This window comes from Schistocerca piceifrons, chromosome 8 (genome assembly GCF_021461385.2).
Source record: "Schistocerca piceifrons isolate TAMUIC-IGC-003096 chromosome 8, iqSchPice1.1, whole genome shotgun sequence".
In the NCBI taxonomy this organism is placed as follows: Eukaryota; Metazoa; Arthropoda; class Insecta; order Orthoptera; family Acrididae; genus Schistocerca; species Schistocerca piceifrons.
The window spans coordinates 270,068,526-270,081,278 of NC_060145.1; the positions used below are offsets into that span (position 1 = coordinate 270,068,526).

The following is a 12,753-nucleotide window of genomic DNA, read 5'->3' on the forward strand; positions in this document are numbered from 1 at the left end:
AATTCTGTCAGAGACAGCAAAGGACTTGCAAGAGCAGCTGAACGGAATGGACAGTGTCTTGAAAGAAGTATATAAGATGAACATAAAAAAAAGCAAAAAAAGGATAATGGAATGCAGTCGAATTAAATCAGGTGATGCTGAGGGAATTAGATTAGGAAATGAGATACTTAAAGTAGTACCCGAGTTTCACTATTTGGGAAGCAAAATAAGTGATGATGGTCAAAGTAGGGAGACTGGCAATGGTAAGAAAAGCATTTCTGAAGAAGAGAAATTTGCTGACATTGAGTACAGATTTAAGTGTCAGGAAGTCCTTGATGAAAGTATTTGTATGGAGATTAGCCATATATAAAAGTGTAACATGGACAATCAACAATTTAGACAAGAAGAGAATATAAGCTTTTGAACTGTGGTGCTGCAGGAGAATATTGAAGAGTAAATGGGTAAATCACATAACTGATGATGAGGTACTGAACTGAATTGGGGAGAAGAGAAATTTGTGGTACAACCTGAATAGAAGAAGGGAGCGGTTGGTAGGACACATTGTGAGGTATCGAGATCACCAATTTAGTACTGGAGGAAGGGTGGGGATAAAAATTGTAAGAGGAGACCAAGAGATGAATACAGTAAGCAGATTCAGAAGGAAGTAGGTTGCAGTAGTTACTCAGAGATTATGAGGCTTGCACAGGATAAAGCAGCACAGAGAGCTGCATCAAATCAGTCTTTGGACTGAAGAGCACAACAACAACAACAACAGGAAGTATAACACGCATTTCCTTTTTTTCTTCTAAAGTCAGTATTATGTAAATAAATGTGATGTGTATGGTGTAATACAAATAACATAACTGATAGGTATAGTTTTATTTTCAACATAACATTGACAAATGGTTCACTACAATGAAAATATATAAATGCTGAGAGAAACACGGCAGCAGGAAATAACATCAAAATCTGTATAAAATAACACCAAAATTGGCCATCAAACACAACAATTTTTTTCCTGTTGCCACTCCTTGGTGTACAAAACACAGGCACAATAAACAACTAGGTAAATACACTAATTAATCAGTGAGTAAAAGAAGTTAGTTGTGAGGGTCATGCTGTGATATAGGAAAAAAACTTAACTGATAAATCGGGAGAGCCTAGAGGATAATTAACCAGATAGAGGTGACACTGCTGCAAGACATACTTTCATTACAAAGGAGCTTAATTAAACCTCTACACTAGCCATGTTAATTTAGATTCCAGAGCAGATGCATCAACTGCCAATCATTGTTTTACCCTCTGAAAGGTAACCCATTAAAAGAATCAATTTTGTTTCCCATACAACACTGACCATAACACTACCAGCAAATTGAACTGTTTTTAATTTTTTTTTTTTTTTTTTTTTTTGATGACAATTGGCAGCCACTGTTTTGATTGTTGCTTCGTTTCTAGGCTATAGTGGTAGACTTGCGTCTCTACCACAGTAACAAATTTATACACACAGTCCATTTGAATTATTTTTAAAGTAATTCAAGCATCTATACAAAATTAGTGTTCTGAACTGCTAGTTATCAATATTCATCTCTTAATTAATTTTTGAAGTAAAACGAACTGAACTTTTACAGTTATTTCATACAATTTTTATAACCTGTTATCCAATACTGCAACATCCACTTTGTCAATATTTTCATTGATGTTTGCAGTTTTGAGCTGGCACAAAACACCAAAAATAAATTATTTTCTGATACGATATTTCAGTTTATCCAGTTGAATTAAACATACAACACAAGAGTGTGTTGCTTTCATAGAGAGTTGGATTCTTTACACTGAACCACATAACAGAAAATGTGCTTTGGGAAGCAGTGGTGAGTGTTCCCAACTGCCTCTCTGGGGGACGCAAAAAAATGGCTCTGAGCACTATGGGACTTAACAGCTGTGGTCATCAGTCCCCTAGAACTTAGAACTACTTAAACCTAACTAACCTAAGGACAGCACACAACACCCAGCCATCACGAGGCAGAGAAAATCCCTGACCCCGCCGGGAATCGAACCCGGGAACCCGGGCGTGGGAAGCGAGAACGCTACCGCACGACCACGAGATGCGGGCTGGGGGACGCAACTTTGATGAAGCACTGTCCATGCGGGTGGAGAGGCTTGCGTAGCCGCATGAAGCTGAGGGCTATGCCAAAGGTAGATGACCTACTGACGGAAAGGTCTCGGCTGGTGGAGCAGACTAAGAGTGTCTGTCCCACCCGTCCCATCTTCCCTATCCACTCCCAGTCCTTACCCAATTTCCTTTCCCAAATCAATGTGTGATGCGATCTTGTGCTGAGGGTGTGCGTGGCACATGGGAAGATGTGTCGCTAACAGAGCCTAAGGGATACCGCGCAACCTGTCAGAGCAAGTAGCCTTACACCGCACGGGGTATTCGTGGTGTGGACTGTGTAGATCCCAAAATATCATGGGGCCAATATGGACACGACTAAAGAAAATAAATTAAAACAAACTGAGGGGCAAACTGAGACCTCAGACACCCAAACATCAGGGTCAGGAGTGATGGAAGGCATTCCCACTATGGAATCAGGGTCTAGACCTGAGCCAAAAGTGGGAACTGTAACCGGGAAGTTGGACCAGATCAAGATTAAAGCCTTGTCTGGGGCCAAGAGGAGGAAACTACTCAGGGAACAGAGAAAAAATGAAGGGAAAGAATGTATTCCTAAAGACAAGTGGAGGGAATTAAAGGGGCTAGAACTTAAGACCCCCAAGAAAAAACTGTCTCAAGTTTAAGGGGATACGCAGACCCCCACGATGTCGAAGACAGGCAGCAAGAGGATAAGGGAGGAATCTAAAACTCCCTCCTCCCTGGATAAGCGAGCCCAGAAAAAACCGAGGCAAGAAATGGGAAACAGACCTATAGTACTGCAGTCTTGGTTTTTAAGATGGCAGTTATCCAGGAAGGCTATCCACTGGTAGCCATTACCTCGCAGCAGGAGGAAATTGTACAGATGGCCCTCTTTGATAACATTGGGGGCGGGGGAGGGGGGGGGGGGGGGAGGACGCTGGTTCAGGACCCAACTTCAGGAGGGTCTACCTAAATCGTGGTGCCTTAATTTTTGTCTGTGAGGGGGTGCACACGGTGGAATGGCTTAAGGACAAAGTGCCCATGATATCCCCGTGTGAAGAGGCGAAGCTGCTGGTCAAGATGGCAGCGGAGCTTTTTAAGACCGCAAAGGTATCAATATGGGTACCAAAGAACCTTTAGGATGTCTCCTGTAAGACTCTGTTCCAGAAAATAGGGGCCCAGAGCCCAAATGTCTCGACAGAAGACTGGAAAGTGATCAACCAGAAGGTTTTACCGGTAGGACGAACTCTGGTGGTGGAGGTAAGAGAGAAGTCCCCGAAGGCGATGTGAGAGCAAGACCTGAAATTGTTTTTAGGGTTCTCGCAGGTCACTGTCAGGATTATGAAAGACCTCAAAGGCAATGATGGCAGCAGGACGGAGACTGGAGGAGCTGCAGATTAAACTGCAGCACAGCATAGGGGCCTCTGCTGCCCTGAGCCACTGCCTGTGGAGGCAGGGAGTGGACATGGCTCTGATATAAGAACCCTACTTGTATAAAGGGGGCATAGTGGGCCTTGGTGGCACTGGAGGTAAGCTGATTTATGCTAGAAATCTAAGAAACTCCAAAGGGTGCATCTATGTAAGAAATGGAATTTCTTTCATGCAAATGATGGATTTCTGCTCCAGGAACCTAGTGACCATTAGAATGCAGCAATGTGAGGAAGGTTATCATGAGGGAAATTGTTTTGGCCTCAGTATACCTTCCTTACGAAGACAGCCCCCCTCCTCCTTTGGAGGTGAGAAGACTGTTAGAAGCCATTGGCAAGGTGACCAACTGTTGGGGGGGATGTGACGCCAATGCCCACAACCTAGTGTGAGGCAGCAAGGATACAAACTGTAGAGGTGAGTAACTTCTTGCATTTCTTTTAGCTAACAACTTGGAGGTCCTGAATAGGGGCAATGAACCTAGATTCAAGAATAGCAGAAGGGAAGAAGAAATTGCCATACCTTTGGTTCCATGATGACAGGCAGCTATGTCAAACAATGACATGTGGCATTAGAGCCATCCTCATCAGACCACATGTGCATTAAATTCAAGATTGAAATGGGAATCAGACAGACCATGACCTATAGGAATCCCAGGAAAACAGACTGGGAGACATATAGGAGGGATCTTAACTTGGGCTTATCGGAAATTAAAACCTCAATAATGAATCCAGTAGAATTTGAGGAAGTAGCAGAGGCTGTTACCTCTGCCATAGTGACCTCATATCAGGACAACAGCACAATCACCAAGAAGTGCACAAATAGGAGTATGCCTTGGTAGAATAATAACTTGTAAATGCAAAGAAAGCAGGTACAAAGACTGTTTAATTGTGCAAGACATAAAGGACAATGGGCAACATATCGTGAGGCCCTTGTCAACTACAACCTTGCACTCAGACAAGCAAAGAAGCATCCTGCAAGACATTCTGTGAGGAAGTGGAGAGTATGGCTGCTCAAGCCAGACTTCACAGAATCCTCACTAGTGTAACAACAAATCCATGAGGTACGCTGAGGAAGAGGATGGGGAATATACAAAGATAGCACATGAGACACTGGAACTCCTCCTCAAAACTCACTTTCCTCAATATGCTCTGCCAGACAACACAGACCACAATGTGACCCCAGAGAGACAATGGTCATCAGGCACTCAAAGAGAAGACTGGGAATCAGCCAAGGAGTGTGTGGACTTTAATAAAATCCAATGGGCAGTGGGAAAATTCCAACTGTTCAAGTCAGCTGGCCCAGATGGAATCTTTCCGTCTCTCCTGCAACAGGCAGGACATAATCTCATAAGAGTACTAGGCAGGTTATTCAGGGTTAGCCTAGCAGTAGGAATCATTCCCAATGCTTGGAAGGCAGTGAAGGTTGCCTTCATTCCAAACCCAGGGAGAATTGATCATACCAAGGCCAAAGATATGAGACCAATCAGTCTGTCCTCCTCCATTCTCAAAACACTGGAAAACCTGGTTAACGTATATGTTGGGGAGAGGAGGCTAATTAGGGCCCCTCTACATTCAAAGCAACACACATATCAACCAGCTAAATCATGTGAGACAGCTCTCCATCAGCTCATTGGGAGGGTGGAGAAAGCACTACACTTCCAAGAAATAGCCCTCTGCATCTTCCTGGATTGCAAGGATTGCCTTCAGTAACACGACCGTTGATTCCATGGTAAGGGCAGCAGAGGTGCATGACCTGGGACCACTATATGCAGGTGGACTAGGGCCATGGGAAGGAAGGTAGAGGCTACCATGATGAATGAAAAGATGGTAATTAACACCACTAGAGGCTGCCCACAAGGAGGAGTTCTGTCCCCCTCCAGACAATGCTTCTGCCATGGATATGCAGATGACCTTGTCATATTAATACTTGGCAAATTTACTGACACAGTTAAAAATATGGCACAAGGAGGATTGGACATTGTGCAGGACTGGTGCATTAAACAGGATCTAAAGGTTAATCCCAAGAAGATTGTTGTTCTGCCATTCACGAAGAGGCATATCCAACACTCAAGTTGGAATCTAAAGCTCTTCGATAAAACTCTACTTGTGAAGGGGTAACCTTAGATGAGAAACTAACGTGGACCCCTCACACTAAGAGTATCTGCTCCCAGGCAAAAAGTACTCTAGTGAGTACCAGAAGGGCTTGGGGTAAAAACTGGGGCCTAAGCCCCAGAGGTATGCACTGGATATATGCCACAGTGGTTAGACCTAGGATTTCCTACTGGGCCATAAAGTAGTAGAAGAAGGTAGAACAGCGGGTTGCAGCTAAGGAGCTTGCTAAGTACTGAGACTGGCCTGCTTAGCCATAACAGGCGGAATTAGCAGCACACCAACTGCTGGGATGGAAACCATGCTGGACATGCCTCCACTACACCTTTAGGTCAAGATGGAGGCAGCAGCTGGGGCATACAGTCTTAAAACTGGTAAAAACTGGATCTCATTCGGATATCCAGAATCATACACTAAGGTAGTGAGTGAGGTAAGTATAGGAATGGCCCAGGAAATGCCGGCTAACTGTATAATTACTCCCAACTGCTTCAACAAGCCTTACAATATAATAATTGGAAGCAGGGAGAAGGGGGAAAAAGCAGTTCGACACCGTACAGGGAACTTTTTTTTTTTTTGTTCACCGATGGGTTGAAATCAGACCAAGGTGTTGGGGCAGGTGTGTAAGTGGGGCAGGTGTGTAAGGTGTTCAGCCAAGACTGGAGGGCATCATCTCTCTAGGAAAACTGGCCTCGGTATTCCAAGCTGAAATTACTGCAATCAGTTCATGTGTGAAGGAGAATATGCGTAGGTGCTACAAGGACTGTAGTATCTACATCTAATCAAACAGCCAGGCAGCCCTGAAATCACTGGCAGCTCCTGCAGTGAGATCTAAGATTGTTGCAGAATGCCACGGGGCTCTGGCAGAGCTAGGCGAAGCAACAGGGTACACCTAATGTGGGTCCCTGGCCACTCAGGGATCTATGGCAATGAACAAGCCAACAGAATGGCCAGGATGGGGGGCAATGACTCAATTTATTGGACCAGAACCTGTCCTGACAATCACCAAGGCTATGATCAATCTAGAACTACGCAACTGTCTCCTAAGACACGTAGACAGCACGTATATATTGGACCAAGGTCCATAAACAAAAACATGGTAAGGTAAAGATGCCCAAGCCAGGCTTTAAAAGATGCTCCGTAATCCCAGGATCTAACAGGAAAGAGATCAAACTCATGACTGGGCTGATGACCGGCCATGGGAATTTAAAGAACACCTACACACAATGGGTATAACAGAAGAAGACCCTAAATGTAGGATCTGTGATGAGGGTGAAGAAACTGCATCGCACCTAATCTTTAAATGCATGGCATTGGAGAGCAAAAGATACAGAATCTTTGGGACAACTAGATCTGAAGAAAAAGTGTCTAACAAAAAACTAGTAAAGGGACTCCTTGCACTATTTAAGAGCATTGGTTGGCTGTACTAGATATACAGGGAGTGATACCACACAATAAACTCGGTTTTGGTGCAGGCAGTGGCAGGTTAGACTTAAGCTGTTTTAGCTTCCCTGTCAAAATAAAATAAAAATCAAATCAAATCAAATCAAATCCCCAACTGTCTAAACAATTTCCAACACAGATTCTTAACTTACTCTATAAATGAATATTATCGCTCTTTTGTGGGCAGTGAAGGCTTTAAGAAAGAGTTCTCTATTAGATTAATAATAGTAAGAATAAAAAGACTTTTGATTTTAAATATGTGACACTCCTAGAATAAAAAGAAATTCTGACAGTGTTTTTTTATGGTTTATCATAACATGAAACAGATGAAAAATTGCTTGGATAGTACTTACATCCAGAAGAACAACACACTTTGCCCTTTGTTTTGTTGGTAGGAATTCTGCGTACAATGTCACACTGAAATTATACAATACAACAAAATTTGTAACTTGTGGTAAAATGTTATTTATTTAAAAATTAATTCACAAATATTAACAGTAATCTGATAAAAGTTCATGTAAAACCAGCAAATAGGTTCGTAACTCTCCTCCTGTTTAACTCTTGATCTATAAAGAAAATTAGCCTTTCACACTCATGCTGTGGATTGTCATTCATTCTGTGAATAGCACACCTCTTCAAAACTGAAGTTGCAATTTGGCAAGCTCGCAGGCAAACAAGGCTGCTGGGCAATGTTTCTGTTTTCTGGCTAATTTGACATTGTGCCCTTTTGTGGGCTACTTTAACTTTAGCAATACCTCTACAGTGCCACAACACAGAAGTGACTGAATATTGGTTACCATATAAGGCTGATATGTGTCAGTGACAGTCTCTGACAAGTCTCACAGTAGGAATTCCACAACCACTATTAGCAAACATTGAGATACGCCAATTGCTTCTACCCTTTCAGATTAAAATAGCTGCCCTAGTGAATTGTATGTTGATGATGCACCGCATTACATCCCTTCATATATATTTTTCTATGAAAGACAACTATAGCCTGTCTACCTCAGAAGAAGAGCATGGCACATTGATACTTAACTACATGGGTTATGGTACTTTAATGCAGGCTTAAATTTAAAGATGGAGTGTAATATACTGGGTATTGCATATAATGAGTATCCAAGACACCAAATTTTGCAATTAGGCCACACAAGATATTCAGAAATGTGTTCCATCATATCCTGCAAACAGTATTTCATTAACAGTCCAATATACTGAGACACAGTTTCTGATAAGTGATATTACACACAGATACAATGCAAGAGAAGGAAAGTTGCTACTCATCATATAGCTGAGGGGCTGAGTCGCGATAGGCACAATAAAAAGATTCACACAATCATAGCTTTCGGCCATTAAGGCCTCTGTCAGCAGTAGACAGACAGACAGGCACACACACACACACACACACACACACACACACACACACACACACACGCGCGCGCTCACTCACTCACACACACAAGCGAACTTGCACACACATCTGCAGTCTCAGAGACACTGTGCTGCATTCTATGTAGGCATGACAACCAACAAGCTGCCTGTCTGCATGAATGGCCACCAACAAACTGTGGCCAAAAAACAAGTGGACCACCCTGTAGCTGAACACACTGCCAAACATGATACCCCTCATCTCAATGACTGCTTCACAGCCTGTGCCATATGGATCCTTCCCACCAACACCAGCTTTTCTGAATTGCGCAGGTGGGAGCTTTCCCTGCAATACATCCTACATTCCAGTAACCTCACCCATCCAACCCCTCTCTGTTCCCATTCCAGCACCACACAGCCGTCATTTCACCGCCACACCCAGTCTTTTAATTTCTTTTTATTTCTCTCCTTCCCGCCACTTACCCCCTCCCCCCTCTGCACCTTCTCTCCTGCCCTCAGTCTAAACTGCAACACTTCACTGTCTGCCACTCCACCCCAGCCTCCTCCTTACCTCCACCCAGTCGCCACTCCCATCATGCACTGGTGCTGCCGCTCGCAGTGTAGTTTCGGCTCTCTGACAGCACATGTGCGTGCAAGTTGCTTGCATGAGTGTGTGTGTGCACGTGTGTGTGTATGTGTATCTACTGCTGACAAAGGCCTTAATGGCTGAAAGCTATGATTGTGTGAATCTTTTTATTGTGCCTATCGCAACTCAGCACCTCCGCTATATGGTGAGTAGCTTCTCTCGTATTGTTACATTCCATCCTGGATTTTCCATTGTTTGATTACACACAGATACTTTCATTTTCTTCATAGCCAATGCTTTTAATTTTTCCTATTAATACAGTGAAGCCAAGGTATTTTTTATTAAATGGAATTTGAGAACTCTTGAAAAAAGTAATGGTTGCAGCAGTAGGCTTGTGGAAGAATACAAATGGACTGTGTTAAATATCAAGGTCAATGAAGTCAGCATAGGCATTACAAATGATTTGTCACTTAATATCAGATAAAGTAGAGATTACCCTTTTGCTCTTCACATAACACGCTGAAAATAGCACAAAACAATATACCAGCAATGGGATTCAGAAGCGCATTCTGCAAGCATCATGTATACAGGACATGTTAAATAGGTTCTCTCAGGGGGAAAAGGACATAGTCCTGCTAGAGACAAAAATGGTCATTTGAAGCAAAAGAGTTTACATAAGGTATACTTTTATCCAAATAATTTCTGTGATAGAACACATTACATATACAATAGTTCTTGGTTTTTTCAAAACATTTTTATCTTGATCACATCCCCAATTTGCTCCAAAAGTTTTGTTTAGAATATCTTTACATTACAAAACAGTATCACTGAGCTTACAGTTGCTTGTTTATTGCAGTAACTATAAAAGTGCGAGTGATTGCAATTACAACTGTGTGAAGCATAAAATATTTTACTGTCTAAGTGAACATAAAAAATGCTATATGTTTGCACTAACGTAGACTATGCAAATATGATCTGTTTACTGCTTCTGATGATGTGGACAAATAGCAATGAAGCTTTCAGACATATCACATCTGGATAATCCAATTTTTTTGAGAATTTTTAACAGATTGTGTGAAGAGGTAAGTTATCTTATGCATGTTTCATTCAAATGAACAGTTAAAAAAATGTGCAGGAACAGTGACACACAACATTGTTCACTACTGACCTGCAAATGTGTCTGTTCTGCAAATATTTCTCTTATGCCTGCACATATTCATATTTGGGGGCAATGTTGCACGACTTGAATTTTATTACTGGTTAAATACTGGTTGCAGTGTGGTTCCATTAATACTATTTATTGACAATCACACTAGTATGGGATGGTATAAATAACATGCACAAAAATTACTTGTCATTGTAGTAGAAACATTTTCCAAGTTCATTCCTATATTACTGTGGTGCACCATTTTACACAGGGATTGGACAAAAATATGGACACACAAAACACATTACCATGCCTAATATGGTGTAGGAAACCTGTTGGCATTCAAAACAGCTTCCACTCATCTCAGAATGGATAAATACAAGGTCCAGTATGGTTTTCAAGGGTACCTTATCCCATTCTCCCTGCAAAATAGGTAATGACAATGGAGGTGGATAGTGATCACGCACCCTTCTCTCTAAAGTAGACCACAAAGGCCCATTTATAATGAGATGTGGTGACTGTGGTGGCCGCAGCAGATGTGACAATTCATCCTCGTGCTCATAGAAACAGTCCTGGACAATGCAAGATGTATGAATGGGGGCTCTATGATCTTTAGCACAACATTACCATTGGGGAATAAATACTGCACCATGGGATCAGCCAAAATAGTCAAAAAACCCTTGGCAGTAATTGGATCTTACAGAGTAAAGGTGGGGCCCATTGAATAGTACGGTACGGCTGCCCAAATCATCACTGAACCCCCACCATGTTTCACTCTTGGTATATAAGACCAACAGGAACTTGTAAAAACTGTGAAACAAAGAACAAATTACTTTCTTCCATTGCTCTACAGTCTAGGTTTTATTGCATCAGCACCACATTTTCCTGGTAAGGGCATTTGCATCACTGATGAGTGGTTTTGGATATTCAGCCCACCCCACAACTCCCTGCTTATGGAGCTCCCTTCATGTTGTTTTGGTGCTGACAGGGTTCATGATCACGACATTCAGTTCTACAGTAACTTTTGCACCTAATGTCCTCTTATTTTCCCATCACTTTGCTCTTCAATGACCATCTGTCATGATCACTCAACACACACTTTTGACCATGTTCCGATTTGGTGGATGATAATTTCTGCTCTCTCTGTATGCGGTATAAATCTTTGATACAGTGCCACCTGAAACACCAAACACTTTGGCTACGTTGGTTAAAGAAGCAGCACCCACAGGAACACCAACAATTTGCCGATGTTCAAATTCACATCTCCGTCATAACTACAGAGAACATAGTCCTGACTACAACCGACACTTGCAACGTACTGAGGATATTCCACAGGTGCAATTCTTATTCAAATACAACAGAACCACATTGTTCCCATGTTTCTGCGCAATTCCTTTATGTTTATAGGTGTCGTTATTTTGAAGGAATCTTAACAGGGCACAATTGCTTGCATTTTTGAAAAACACTTTATTGAACAACCAGAGGATGCTACTTCGGAATACATAACATAATGTAACCCATGCACATTCTACCACACCAGTAAACATGCAGTTCTTCAATGAATCGAATTCCTGTTCATGAAGGAGCTTCAAACATCTGATTACCTTACAAATGAATTAAAGTGTTAAATATTTGCCTTTAAGCATATAAGAGAAAAAAGTTTGGGAGACATTTCAAATTAAGCTTACAGTTTGTTGGAAGTTATTAAGTGTTCTCATTATGAAACTCTGGATGAACATAGTCTGGGAATTTGTGCTCTATTTTAAGCATACACCAGTTTTCCATACATCTACTGAGCTATGTGTTGCACAATGATACAATTTTGCACACACATTCAGTGATATATGTAGATACTGTCTGCAAAGGGGGTTCCAAAGATTTAGTAATAAAGAACTAATAAATTAAGATGTTATCCCAGATGTAGAAGTTTTATTACATACTATTTTAAAAAAAGCTACTTTTTCATGCACTTACATGTCTATGTCATATATCCCTATATCCCAAACTGCAAAATGTACTGTGAATAGAGTTAGTAGTAAAGAAGCAATAAATTAAAACATTGTGACTGATGCTGAAGTTTGACTGCAAGAATAGTGAAAAGAAGTTGGAAATCGCTAGGTGTTCTCATTCTCAAATACTGGCTGAATAAAGTCCAGGTATTTCTGCTCCATCAGTTATGTTGCCTCAAGACAAATACACAGCTTCTAACTGTAATACTTGTCTTATTTTGTTAAACTTTTAACATAAGATTGTACATCTCAATGATTAATTTTGTCAGCATTGTAAATTTTTGAATATGGTCAACAACTATGCAAAAATTGATAATTGAATTTTTGTTACCTGTACGCTGCAACTGTTACTGTTTCAGTGATACAGATATGTGAAGCAATATCTCAACCACAATTTCTCTGATTGAAGGGTCAGCATAGCATCACTATCAGGCCACCAACATCTCCATACCCACCCCATTTTTCTTCATGAAGACATGCCTCCCAAGAAGGAAGATGGGTGTATAACATGAACTGCTTTGTCTCATCTTGGATATTCTTGCAAATATTAGGGGAACATAAAG

At 41.5% G+C, this 12,753-nt stretch overlaps 1 protein-coding gene across 1 annotated transcript in view; it reads right to left on the minus strand.

The window, feature by feature from the left end:
- The window catches only part of LOC124712260 (synaptic vesicle 2-related protein), a 96,204-nt gene that overhangs the window by 54,801 nt on the left and 28,650 nt on the right, over positions 1-12,753 (minus strand). The window contains exon 6 of the mRNA XM_047242555.1: positions 7,434-7,497. Within this exon, the coding sequence (XP_047098511.1) occupies positions 7,434-7,497 (64 nt within the window). The remainder of the gene's footprint in view (positions 1-7,433; positions 7,498-12,753) is intronic.